General features: G+C 39.6%; 1 protein-coding gene across 3 annotated transcripts in view; it reads right to left on the reverse strand.

The window, feature by feature from the left end:
• Window positions 1-14,804, reverse strand: part of HPSE2 (heparanase 2 (inactive)) — a 573,943-nt gene that overhangs the window by 161,633 nt on the left and 397,506 nt on the right. For all 3 annotated transcript variants that reach the window (XM_029201275.1, XM_029201274.1, XM_029201273.1), the window contains one exon: window positions 3,625-3,718. In XM_029201275.1, the coding sequence (XP_029057108.1) occupies window positions 3,625-3,718 (94 nt within the window). The remainder of the gene's footprint in view (window positions 1-3,624; window positions 3,719-14,804) is intronic.

Raw genomic sequence — 14,804 nt, forward strand, 5'->3', positions numbered from 1 at the left:
GATGCAGAACACATGGATACAGATACAGAGGGCTGACTGTATTCTTAGCATCCTCATTTTACAGATGAAGAAACAAAATCAGAGAAGTTACATGAATGGCCCAAGGTCATGCAACCCAAGCCACTAGACTTCAAATCCTGTATCCTATCTCTTCTTCAAACAGCCTCACCACTGGTTTATCTAACCAATCTCACGTGAATCTGTTTTGGTGGGAAATTTGCCCTTTTTTCCATTACTGTGGACCTAAGGAGAGGTCATTAGGACTTCTCAAAATAGAAAAGAAACAAAGATTCCATTTCTAGCTTTTGGATGAGAGTTCCAGTTATATACATATTAAAATCTTACTTGGTCCATCTCCAAATTGGTTTTGGGGGCTCGAAAGAAGGAGTTTGATCACTCTGCCCCAGTTTGTACCCTGGAATCTAATTCCCCAAACCCCCACCCATCCACAGGGAACTTCAGGAACAGCCAAAGTAACTTTTCAACTGGAAAATCTTGGCGACCCTTCTCTGGTCTCCCAGCCCTCATCTCCCCAAGTCAGGCCAGTACCTGGCATATCCTGGGCTGTGGTAGAGACTCTTATCCTCGAGGCCCTAACAACTGGGTCCAGGCTGCTGTAGCCAATAGAAGGTCTATCCCATGGATCAAAGCTCAAGGAATCTGTGATCCAGCAACACCCCTAGCAGATACCCATTTAAGGCAATATCTGGCAAGAGCTTTGCAAAAGAGAATTGGAAAAAGAAAACCAGTCAGAGAAATAACTGAATGAGCTACTAAATGAAACAAGGAGCATGGCAGACAGTATTTTCCAAAAATGACTGAAAAAATATTTCTGGTCTTATATGCCCTTCCAGAACCTTGCCACTCCCCCATCCAGAGAAGTTTATTTGCTCTTGTCTTAAATCCCTATGGGTCTTGGTGACTGTCTCAATGTATAGATTGTGGTTGAAGTGATGCCCTATGACTTCTGATGGTAGATAGAAAAGGTGACAGAGCTTCCACCTGGCTCTCTCTCTTGGGCATCTGACTTTAAAACCTTGGGAGGAAGCCCAGGCTACACAAAGAGGCATTCCCGTTATCAGCCCCACAAAGGTACTAGCTGACAACTGACATCAGCCAACTGCCAGACACATGAGTGAACGAGCCTTCTGATAATTCCAGTCGCCAGCCTTTGAATTACCCCAGTCTTTGAGTTTTCCAGCTGAAGCTAATGGAGCAAAGACAAGTTATCCTTATGGGAATTCCTGACCCATAGAATTCATAGTCATAATAGATGACTGTTTTAAGCCGCTAAGTTTTGGGGTAATTTGTTGCACAGCAAGACATAACCGGAACAGGAACATAAGCCTGAGGGGACCTCTGAGCATGTTGTATTTGCAACAGCCAAAAGGTGACTCCAGGTCCTACTGCTAATTCTAGCCATCCCCTGCCAAGTGCCTTCTGTATGTAGGTTATTTCTCTTGGAGACTCCACTGCTCCCCCCTGCAACCGCACTTAGCTCTCCCCTTCCAAGTCCATCAAACATGTTTTTAAAGGTCTGAATTTCAATTGAGCACAGGGTTTGAGCCCTTTACTCTAAGTTTCTTTGGCCTTGCCTGGCCAATTCAGGAGGTGAGTTTAGCCACTTATTTCAGTCTCTGAACATTCTGTGATGGTGAAGGTGTATGCAGTGGTGGAGAGTACTGGGTAGTGGGGAGAAAGGGAGGAACCTAACTCCTAATCCATTTGTCTTGGCTTTGACCTAGAGCTACCTATTCTACTTAAAGAATTACATGAACCTTTGCTCACAGTGCCATGATACCACTGAATCATTTTACTTCCAATGACAATCCTTTGATCAGATCATTAGGCTCAAAACTGGAAAAGCCAAAAATATAAAGACTTGTTGTCTTGTACACTGTTGTAATACAGAAACTTAGTATAGTGCCTGGAACACAGTAAACACTCAATAAATATCTACTGAATGAAAGAATGAATGAATGAAAGAAATCTCCTCCTCTCTTTTTAGAGGCCAATAACTAATATTGGATTAGCATAATGCGCTAGAAAACTGTAGTGTTCAACAGGCTGACATTCTACTCCATTAGGTAATATGTTTTTCAACCTGCTCAAAGTAAGTATTAAATCTCAAAACTGAGTTCCTTGAGGGCAGAGACCATGTCTTATTACATTTTGTATCCTCAGCACCTGGCACTTTGCCTGGTACTTGCTAAAAGCTCAGTAAATATTAAATATTTAAATATTAAAAACTAAGTGAATGTCAAAGAGATTGACAGAGATATTTCAAATCATTTAGTTCTCCTAGGCTTTGCCTAGTAGGAGACAGTGACAGATACGGGTGCTGGTCAGTGCACCTGATCCCCAGAGGGATCAGACTGGGATGTAGAAATTCAGAAGTCCTGAGGCCTCCCAGCCTCTAAAGACTCCAAAAGCTATTTTGTAATCTGAGTATGGCATTGGTATGAATACAGAAAAGTGTACAGACCTCCCCTTTAGCAATCAAAAGTGCTTTTCTATGATTGCTCCAAATAGTATTTTTTTTCACAACTAATTTTATAATGAGCCATTCATTTATTTGCCCATTCATTTATTCATTCATCCCATATATATTTTGTGTTTTCGGCCGCACCTCACGGCTTGCAGGATCTTAGTTCCCGGACCAGGGATTGAACCCATGCTCTTGGCAGTGAAAGCATGCAGTCCTAACCACTGGACCACTGGGGAACTCCCCTCATTCATCCCATATTAATGGGGGCCTACCTGTTGCTATTTTTCTGCAAAGATGTGTTTAATTTGCTCAAAATAAAGTTGAATGTTCAAAAGGTCCTCATTCCCTGGAAAAGGACCTGACTAGGAAACTAAAGATGAGATATCACCATTTTGTAGAGGCAGATGGAAATTGTAGGTATAAGATCCTCACAGTTCAGAATTAACTAATCTAGTGTATTTCAAAACGTGATCTGCATTGGGTGGAATCACTTGACAGATGACTATTAAAAATAGAGATGTCTGGGATCCACTCCAGACATACTAAATCAGAACATCAGAAGTGAGATTGGAAACTACAAGCAATCTCTGGTGATTTTGATTGTATTCAAGTTTGAGAACTACTAACCACAGGTGTCGTGCCAGTAGGACCTACATACAATTGCTTAATTTAAGCTTATCTTCTCCAACATCTCTACAAAAGTAAGATGTTACTTGGCTGATTCTAAGACACCTAGGAATAGTGTAAATGTGGCTCAGAATTGCCAATATCCCAGACCACAACTCCACTGAATGAATGTAATCATTCTCTCCTAAACTAACCCAAAATAAACTCCTGCAAAAAGAAAGTAAACCTATTCTTCCCTTAAGAAACTCACAATTTAGAAGCCAACTGTTACAAAATGTTTGTTATTAAAATAGAGAAGCTTTTAAACTTGGATATGCTACATTCAAACACTTCTTAATCTGAAAAGCAATAAACAGCAATCACCAGCTGTGAGAGGCACCTCTTGGCCATGCAAATCCAGACTGCACTATTTTTCTACCCACAGTGCTAACACCCAGCTGGAACCCTGTGACATTTTCCTCGCTTACCCCCAAACTCACTCCTTTTCTTCCCCAGAGATTTTTACTCACTTTCTGAATTTTCCTAATCTGGTCAGAGAGTGTGTCTAATAGGCGAGTTTTCAGGAAGTCCATCACCTTGACCACCCGGCCATCAATGTAGCAACTGGAATAAAAATAAAATAAGAATCAGAGAAAATCTCGAGCAGGAGACTACAAATATATTTCTCTAGCCAGAGGTCTCTGTTGCCTGAGGAAAGAGCCCAGGGTTCACTTGGGCTCTTACATTCTAAAGAAGTTTTGATCCTGGGTACTTTTCAAACAAATAATATACTTTTTAACCTCTTCATTTTCACCTCCATTTGTGGGCTAATATTGTGATTTTTTTCAGCCTTTGTCCATTGAAACTGCATTTATTGCTCTATAGGAACTGACAGGACTCTGTAACACAACTGGGTAATGGGGAAAAGCTTAGTTGTTTTCCCCATAGGGAAAGTAATTTAACACCCCTCCCATACCATCCCTACCCCCACCTTAAAGTAATAAAGGTATGTGAGAGGTTTGAAAGACTACTCAAACATTTTGAAAGGTTTCCACACCTTTAAATAAGAAAACACCAACCACAAAAATCTGATTTAGTGCAGTGAGCAGGTCTCAAAGAGTTCATCTCCAGTTCACTTCCCTGGGCAAAATACCTTGTAGTCAACCTCCTTCCACCTCCAGAATAAATGAACGGATAAATGAATAAACAAATAAGTCAGACAGATTAAAGTTCAGGTGCCCTCTCCTAAAATAGCAACAAGTTTGGCACACATCAGTGTGGTGGTGTCTCCAGTTTTGTTAGGTAGCTTAAGTGAAACATCAAGTTGTGCTGATACTACATTGTTAACATTTAACCAAAACAGGTTCATCTGGCTTTGTGGGGACTCTGTGTGAATCTTTACTCTGAAGGCTAAGCCCAGGAATAGGTGACCTTCACTATCTCAAACCTCCCAACACTCATCTTTGCAAAATTCCAAATTAAATCGATTTAATTAAAATCAATGCTTATGACTCCTGGGTGCCTTTTCCAATCCACTTAGGTCTCCTTGGCTGATGGATAATGATAGATTATGTCATTTTTAGTAAGACACCAACCTCTCAGTACGTATTACAGAACTATAATTCTAATTCTAGTACTAAAAAATTCCTTTTAATGTTAAATTCCCATACTAATATGTGATGTAGTGGAATGGTTAAAATTCTTTTGTAATTGCACTTTCAACCAGGTGCTCTGGTTGAAGTGAGGGTGGGAGATGAGCTCCTCCCACTCAGCCTTCCCCTTGGCCTCCCTCACCACCTCACACATTTCCACAGAATCCAATGTTTAAATCATTTGTATATTGAAAAGAGTATGGGTTTTGGAGCCAGAGATATCTGAGATCAAATTCCAAGGCAGGTATTTACTACCTATGTGATCTTGGGCAAGATGCTTGGCCTTTATGGGCCTCAGTTTTCTTATTCTTAAGAGAGAGGTAACATATCTACTACTCAGGATTGTTTGAAGATCAAGCAGATAAACCTAAAGTGTCTGGCATATAGTAGGCACTCAACAACTGTTAGTTCTTTTCTGATTTCTCTAATTTTTAGCTCACAAAGATGGGGTCATAAACAATAGGGGCCTGACTGTGTGTACAGAATTCTAAAAGTGAGATGACTGTGTCAAAGGGCACATGCTTTTGAAAATCTGGGTGGTTACTTATATTAGGGAATAAAACAAACCAATGACATGACCTTTCACCTCATTCCTGGTACAGATGCTAGACTTAGATCCAATAAACATTTATTATGTGCAACACACAGAGCTGGTAATGTCCATGTCCATTACCTCACAAACCTCTTTCTATTAGTGCTCCACTGTCAGCACCTCCAATTTTTTAAAAGTTGTGATTAAATAGTATACTACCTGAAAGCTAGGCATGTTAAAACACTGTAGTGTTCAAATTAAAAATAATTCTTGAAATGTTAATGTAACACACATTGAAGGACATGAACATTTGTACTATATTACATGATGATTATGCATATGATAAAAATGTACTGTAATTAGTGTTCTTTTATGTTCTAGTCAAATATATTATAGTTTCCTCTTTTTTCTTTGTTAGCTCCCAGTAACTATTTTAAACAGCAGAGTTTATAAGTTTTGCTGGCAACACATATAGTTTAATGCTCATTGAGATAAAAGTGCCAGATGTACTTTTTCAATATGTAGGATTCCCTGTGAACATGCTTCCTATCCCACAAAATCCACGGCCCACGGTTGAGGGACCTCCACTCTTCCCCTCCTTCCTTTGGTCTCTTTTCTCAAGTACACGAAACTTGGAGTTAGAAAACCTTGGTTCAGTCCCAGCTTTGCCACATACTACCTATATGATACTGGGTTTCCCCTTCTTTAAAATCAGTTAAAAAAGAACCCCAACCCTACAGTATTTTCACAGGGTTACTGTACCGATAAAAATGAGAAGAAATTCTGGGCACAGAAACTGGCACATAAAAGGTATTCAATAACCAAAACTACCCTCCAGGTTACTTAAGTACCCAAGGTGGCAGCAACCTAGACTGAAAAGCCATGGGATGGGGTGAGCAGGGGAACATCTGTCTGGAGAAAGACAGTATGTTCATCCACCATAGGATTTGGAATTAGGGAATTATGAAGGAGCAAAAATGGACTCTGGATTTCCAGTAGGTGGGAGGCAGAGAGAAAGAGAGAGGTGGAGAGGGCTGTGATTATGTTGCAAAAACCTGGAGTTTGAAAAGACCTTAGTGGTCATGTGGTCTGAAGTAGGTAAGCCTGTGACAACATCCCTAAGAAGTTATTATCTAGGACAGGGAACTCACTCTCATACACTACTAGTACTGTTCCACTGTACCACAGCTCGGATCCAGGGAAGGCTCTTCTACCATGGGTCCAAAATTGGCTCCCTCTTACTGTTCACTCAATGGCTGTTTTCTTGGACCCGGGAATAGTCCAATTCTTCCTTCATGTGACATGTGGGGGAGGAATTCCAGTAAAAACTTTGGTTTAAGCTTTTTAGAGCCTATTTTTGTCCCCAATTTTAACCTAACAAGCTGGATTCAATCATTCTCAGTTGGTCTCAGGCTATTCCTGTGGGCTATGAATTAGACTGGAGCAGGGAAAGCTCCAGGCAGGAAACCAGTGTGACAAGGTTATCTTATCTCAACAGTGCAGGCAAGAAGAAATCTGGGTCTAAGTAAGGGAGATCACGGAAAAAGTAAAAGTGAGAGCCTGTGAAAAAAGAACTAATAAAATAAAGCTTCTGTAGAGCATAAGAGAGACAGGAAGGGAGTCGATGACCATGAGCTAATGAGAGAGAATGTCTTTGAGAACATTGGTGCCAAGGACACGTAGGCTAGTCAGACTGGGTATTAGGTTTGTCAAAGGAGATAAATTATTCTGTTTGAGATATCAAAGACCCAGAGAATATCAAAGAGAAAATATGCAACAGGTACTTGAAGATGTGAGAAGTCAGCACAGAGAAAAATTGAGACAGAAAATGTTGACCAGGTTGTTTTCTTCAGTTTGTAAGTAATGAATGGAGCCACGGCCATAGATGAGCTCTCTAGGAGAATCAGAGAAGTTAACAGATATGGCAGAGACCCTCTAAAATTCTCAAATACGGCCCTGGACATTGCCTCTATCTTTGGCCCAAATAAGAGTCCCTTCCTTCCCCAGCCCTTCCCCAGTCCCTTCCTTCCCCCCATCACAGTGTCTTTTTAATAATTTCGGTCGGAGTCAGATTCACACTTGGATGCCAAAGGAATTCCCATATTATACTGTGAAGTTTCAGCAACTTTATTTGCAAACATAAACCCACATTTATATTGCACTATGGAAATAAGAACTTTGGTCCTCCAGAATTTAGTATTCCTTTTTAAGAGAGGGGATAATTTAACCATAGGTATGAGTTGATAAATACCTGAGCCTTTTTCATGGGTAACCCTGGACAATTAGCTTGCTGCACTTACCCTTCATAAATGTGAAGCTTCTAAGAAAACATTCAATGTCAACAATCTGTGGTTATCTGAAAAACTCCTGCTTGTTACAGAGCTTTGATTCTCTGATAGTGGCTGCCTGTAGTAAAGGGCTCAATACATCATTTAGATTTGGACATGATAGCCTGTGATGACACTTGGTAAGAATAAATTGTTAAAATGGTAAAGATGGTGATTTCTAACCAAGACTGGGTAAGTGGAAGTAGGACTGGATTCCACCAGACTATCCAGTGACCTGGGCGCAAGTCTCTCTGCTTTCCTCTGTCTTCTTCACTGGGAAGATAAAGATGATTCTGAGCTACCAGCTGGTCTCTCCTGAAGAGTTAACTAGTTTAGTAATGGATACAAAGGCACCAGAAGACCAAACAAATGAGACAGGAAAGGAAGGATTGAGGGAAGGAAAGAGAGAGGAAGGAAATTTGCCAATTAGAGGTGCTTTGGCATCTTCCACATAAACCCTGATAATTTTAGGTAAATCATAGTCCTCCTCTAAGCTCTCTTGAAATTTCAGCATCTCCTAGGATCACACCACAAATGGCTGAGCTGTTCAACTAAAAGCTGAAGCCAGGAGAGGCTGTGCAGAAATAACCTTTCTGTGAACTATTACTACAAATGCAATGAGCTTGAAACCTTTGTGTGTGGACAAACAGCCTGTGCTCAGTCCTGGCAACCATCATTCCTTCCTTGGCTGGCCTCTAGATTGGCAGGTCATATGAAGCACATACCTGGGGAGGTGGCAAAGATGGCAGAGTATACAAGGTAAATGGAACTACATACCAATTCATTCACCAACTCTCTTGCTCTTCTTAGTTTTAAATTTTATTTCTAGTTTAATACCTTTCATCTTACAGTAAGTCCCCTACATATGAACCTTCAAGTTGTGAACTTTCAAAGATGTGACTGTGCATTTGCATGTCCAATCACGTAAGTTAGTTCACGTGAAATTGCAGCTTGCCCTCCGTCTCCTATTGCTGACGATCCTTCAGCTCTACCATCTCCCACCTCCTCTCCCTCCTCCAGTCAGTAACTCTTCTTGCCCGTTCACTCGATGCCAGCCCCTGGATGCCAGCTGTTGTACTGGACTACTGTACTTTTCAAGGTATTGTACATAAGATTAAAAATGTTTTCTTTATTTTTTGTATTTGTTTATTTTTTATGTATTATTTGTGTGAAAAGTATTATAAACCTATTACAGTACAGTACTCTATACTCGATTGTGTTAGTTGGGTACCTCGTCTAACTTTGTTGGGCTTACGAACAAATTGGACTTATGAACATGCTCTTGGAACGGAACTCTTTTGTATGGTGGGGAATTACTGTATTTAAAATTTTGCCCTTTATCTGTTGATTATAAAAGAAACAAGTGCTCATTATAGACAAATTAGAAAATGCACATAAACAAGATTAAAATATGAAAATGAAAAATCATTGATGAACCCAACACCTAGAGAAACTTTGTTAACATTTTGCCTTGTACCCTTTCAGACTTTCCATAGTAAATACACATAAAATTTCCCATAATTAGTTATTTTAAAAACTTACTCCAGATCCTATTCCACTAGCGTATAAATTTAAAACTGTCCCAGCTGAGATTCCCAAGCCCGTATCGCAGAGATACTGCCAGAAATATTAGAGACTCCAGGTGAAATCATCTCACTCGTATTTTAATTCCATTCTGGCCAGTTAGGGATCTTCTGCCAGGGGTAGGTCTCATCTCCTTTCTTCTCTGCCAGCCAGGTTTTAACCCTGATTCCCCTCCCCCCTTTCTCTAGGCTCCTAGATTTAGTCTTCAGGATTGTACTCTAATAAGCCACTTATGCCCAATGGCCTCTTAAAACATTTAATGAGGAGAGTTTGTTGTCCAGGGGCAGCTGGTTTTGTTTACCGGGCTCTTTACTTTAAAAGGAAAAACCTTTGCCCCTTATTATCTGACCTCTTCTTTTATTTCAGGTAATGGCATTAGTGCTGGCTTCCCAATGCTCAGGAATTTCCGGACCTATTTTGCAGCCTGCTGCTTTCAGGGAGGAGGGGCAGTCTGCTCAGAATTCTTACACCCAACCTCCTGCCTGGGTAGGTAATTCCATAAAACTGGGGCCTTCCCCACTGGATGAGGAGAAGCTTGGATAATCATTAGAACAACTGTTGACCTATAAAAGCTATTCTGACACCTTGAAATCAGTCAGACTAGAGGCTGACTCTAGTCTCTCCAAAGCTTTATAAGTTGTATCTGCCCCTCCTCCAAAGGCCTCACTCTGGGTTCCTACTGAGCACATTCTTCTCACATATGCCTTTAGGTTTTCTTTCTGAGGCTACACTATTCTTCATCTTCTTTGCTATGCGTCAGTCTTCCCATCTTGTGTTCAGAACTACTTTGCGCAGGTGGAGCTTGAATGAAATGAATACTGTTAGAAAAAAAAATCCTACAAAGTATAGGCTTTCTTTGGCTTTCTTCAACCAGTTCCTATATAATCCATACAGGAGCCACCCAGCTGACTAAAGGGTTGCAGTTCAGGAATTTCAAAGAGTTTGTACCCTGGAAAAATGTTATCATTGAAAAATTATACAAGTAAAGGTCAGGGTGGTGGGCAATCCCTCAGGCACGTAATGGGTACTCAAAAAATATATTTAATGAAAGCATGAGTATCTGTATAATCTAACCCACAATGAGCCAAAAGGGTGGCCCTAAGGCTCAAGTACTGTCCCAAGGGCCCCATTTTCTTGAACTTTTCTCTCTCCTAATTCCTTGCACACTTTGGGTCCTGAGCTTCAGGCCCTAATCATTCTCCCCAGTGAACACAGTGCATGTGGAGAGACGCTTTGTCTTGGCAGGGGCTGGAGCAGCTGGCCCTTGATCCTAGCAGTGATGAGAAGAGCTCTAGGGGAGCAGGGAAGGAGAGGGATAGGAAAGCCATCTGCAGCTCCAGCTATCAGAGTGGGCTCTGAGCAGGGCACCTCTGGGAATCTGCAGGGTAGCAGCACGTGATGGCACCAAGAGTGTGAGCAGGAGTGGATCCGTGTGTTTCAAGTCTGAAATGTAAACAATTTGTGAGACCCTCTTTAAGAAAAGGAAATCAAAAGTACAAAACACAAAATTAGGTACAAAAATAAATATTTATTTAGAATGACAAAATAAATCACAACAAATTCCCAGAAAAATTTTTTCAAGTCCCTTTTTTCTCAGAGCTCTTTAGGCAATTTACCAGAAATGTTTACACAGCAAGGCTTCCCCCTCACCACCTAGAAATTCTGCAATTGTCATCAACTCCCAGCACTCCTAGGAACCAATGCAAGTGAAGGGCTTGAAGCTTAAGTCATTAGCTTCATGGGTCAATCTAATTGTGGGTCATCAATAATAGGAATGGCAGGGTCTAAGTCACTGGAATCTAACCATCTATGTGCAGTATTTATTTTAATTCAGGGTTTGTAAATTGGGAGCTTATACAGTTACCACATCCTTTCCCTGACCTCTTTTCATATAATTGTCATTGTAGCTGAATAGCACAACTAACTTAACTATAATTAGGTTAGTGCATTACTAACTAGGAGAACACAGGAGAATGAGGAAGGGAGGAGCCGTATATGTATTAAGTTCCTTCTTATTTGCTAGCTGTTTCACACATAGTGTCTCGTGAACACTCTCTGTTTGCAGATTATAAACTGTGGCTCCTACAGTAACTAGGAAACCAGAGACCAAGTAGGTACTAGGCGACAGATACCAAAAACTTTCCTCTCTGTTCTGCCAGGTGGGAGAGCTATGCAGACTATTGCGCTTAGTTCATTTGTCCTGTAATCAAGTACAGGTGCTTTTCAACTTCCTTTAGTCTTGCCTACTTCAACTATCTCGACCACTTAAACAATATTGAGCTAAACTCAAATTTCTCAAGAAAACAAAACAATTACAACAAATAAAAACAAAAGCAAAACAACAACAAAAGCAAAAACCTGGGGAGATAAGTAAAGGAATGGAGGTGGTATAACTTTACTCTTTTCCTTGCAAAAATGTTTTTCAAAGTATTTTATTAGTAATTGTTACATGAAGAAAAGGGGCTCCATGGTCAAATAAGTTTAAGAAATGCTAGGTTAAAACCAAGTTAAGTAGTACTTCCTGTTCTAGCCATCATGGAATAGATCAGAATTACCCTCCTGTCATAGACAGCCTGAAATCCAACACAAAATATATAAAACAACTGTTTGAAGGAATCGGACAGCAGCCAACTCAAGCTGTGATCCTTGAGAGGGGAGAGGTACATGAGGTAAGCCCCGCATTCACCTGGGCTTGCTCCTCTGGATAGGGTGGAGACAATTTATTGACCACCAAAATTTTGTGCCCCCCTTCCACATTGCAGAGCTGTTGCCAAGAAGCAGCTGCCTAGCCAGAACCTACTATACCTCTGCCTCCATCACAAGAGGGGTGCCCATAAGACTAAACAGGTAAAAGCATTGTGAGCAGAAGTAATGTGTCACGTTAGGCTGAAGTAGTTGGAGATGTGTATCACTTCTGAGCAGAAATTAAGAAGTCATGTCCTTCCTTATAGTCTCTTTTCTCCATTGCCAGATGAATGGAAGAGTCTCCAAGGAGAAGCCCAAGACAGAAAAAACCTGGGTCCTGGAATATCACATAAAATGCCATCCACCAGGTACCTCAGCATTGGATGTGACATTAGTGAGAAACAAACTTCTATTATTAAGCCACTGAGATTTGGGGGTTTTTTATTAAAGCAATTAGTGTTAGATTTCCTAGTGCATAGGTATTCATTATAACAAAACTCCATTCAACCAACTGATCTGTTTGACCAACAGTGCATGATAAAAATGTTGTCCTTTGAGAGGAAATGGTCCCTGGTATGAAAATAAAAAGATTAACCTAGAGAACTCTAGTTAATTCTAGTTTGAATTGACTGGGTAACTCTCAACAATGGGCTGAATTCTAATATCATGCAAGGACAGCTGAGGAGGGGAGAGATCATATTCTTCTATATCTAGGCAAACTGAGTCCAGGGTGAAAACAATGACTAAGGTGATTACTAATGACCAGAGAGGACATGAAATCTAGAATACTGGAAGGGAGGTCAATTAATGGAAGTCACATGTCAGTGGGTGGCGGCCTTTTGACTCTACATCCAGTATTCTCCACTAGGCCTCTGGTGAAAATTTGAGTATTAACTCTGAGGGACAGCCATAGTTTGAGGTAGATTCATTTAGGCATCATCATCGTCAATGAAATCATATGTACTAACTAGCATGTATCAGACAAGCAGGAAAACCAGAGGCTCAATTCTCCCCTGCATGATGTTGCTTACTTCTAGGCACCCAGCACTCATAACTGTGCATGTGTGCATACACACACACACACACACACACACACACACACACACCCCAAACTGCTCCTCTAGCTACATTCACCAATACTCTGTATATTTTTGTTCCTGCATCTAACTTTTATTCCCAGCAAACTCAATGTCGTAGAGCTACACCTCCTTGAAGTATACTCACTGTGTAGAATATTTCACCTGGAGAAAAACCTTACATCAAAATAATTCTTTTCACAACAATTGCCATGTCTTTGTTTTAAAAGAAAGGCTAGCTCTCACCATATAAAGCATTAAAAGGAACTATTTATCAATATCATGAATATATGTGTACGTACACACATGCATGTGTGTGTATATACGTGTTAAGAGAGACAGATAGAGATTGAGATGGAGAGAGGTATCCATCTACTAGTTAGATTTCAAGATCAGGGTAAATATAACGTTGCTTCTTGTGTTGTGTGGTACGTGAATTGAGCCCCCAAAGAAACCATTTCTGGTAGGATATTTTAAATTTCAGTATTTGCATTTTTCTGTAATTTAATTTGAGTATCATTAATATTTTACAGTTTTCCTTTAAACAGATTATTTTTAATTGCTATATTCTTTTGATTCATAATTTAAAAATACAATAAAAATAATTCTGTTACAAAAATACACACTCATTTTAAAACTTAAACATGATAACAAATAGTACAAAGAATTTAGTAATTAAACCAAATCTCAATGCACCACCTTTATCAACATTCAGAGAAAATCATGCCATTCAGCTCTGTATGTCTGTATACATATATCTCTATATACATACATACACATGTATACATACATATATGCATAATAAAGTCTGATATCAATAATTTTAGAGCAACGTTATCTGATATATCAGATACTAGTTCCTTAAAATGTTTTTTATAAAAAATTTTAAAAGATGGAGTCATAATGCTTTTGCTTTAACTATGTTCAACTTTAGACAGTATATATCAACTGCCTCTGTGAAAGATAAGGGTATTACTCCTATTTTTCTACAACATTGACAGCCACATCAGCCAGTGTGATAATTTTGCTTCAACCATCAATCATAATTTAGAAAACTCAAGAGGAGAAAGAAAGTCTATTGCCTTTTTCTGCCTTTTGCCTTTTTGTTTGTTTTTTCTCCTAAATGATGTTCCAAGTTTCCATCTTTTATCATTTCCTTTATTTTTAGAAAACTTACTTTACCCATTCTTTTAGGTAGGTCTTTGTCAACAAATTCTTAGTTTTCCATCATCTGAAAATGTCTTATTCCCCTTTCATCCCCAAAAGATATTTTTGCTGGATATAGAATACTAGGTAGACAATTCTTTCCTTCAGTCCTTAAAACATTGTTGTGCCACTTTCTTCTGGCCTCCGTGATTTCTGATGAAAAAAATCTGCTGTCATTTGAATTGCTTTTTACCTATAATTAAGCTGCTATTTCTCTTACTGGTTTCAAGATTTTACAGAGCTTTCAGCAGTTTGAGTATGGTGTATCTTGGTATGGATTTCTTTGAGTTTATCTGTTTGGGGTTTACTCAGTTTGTTGAATTTATAGGTTTATGTCTTTTGCCAAATATGGGAAGTTTTCAGCCATTATTTCTTTAGGTAATTTTTTAGTCTCACCTGCTTTCATCTGGGGCTCAAACAACATAAATGTTAGATCTTTTGTTTTGGTCCTGCAGATCCCTGAGGATCATTCTTTTTTTTTTTTTTTTTAAATACAGTCTATGTTTTTCTCTGTTGTTAAGATTGGGTAATTTCTGTTATTGTATCTTCAAGTTCACTGACTTTTTTTAATCTGTCTCCTCCATTCTGCTGTTGAGCCTATCCACTGAATTTTTTATTTCGCTTTTTGTACTTACAATTCTAAAATTT

The sequence above is a fragment of the Monodon monoceros genome, unplaced genomic scaffold (assembly GCF_005190385.1).
Source record: "Monodon monoceros isolate NGI ecotype Baffin Bay Population unplaced genomic scaffold, NGI_Narwhal_1 Super_Scaffold_4, whole genome shotgun sequence".
Classification (NCBI taxonomy): Eukaryota; Metazoa; Chordata; class Mammalia; order Artiodactyla; family Monodontidae; genus Monodon; species Monodon monoceros.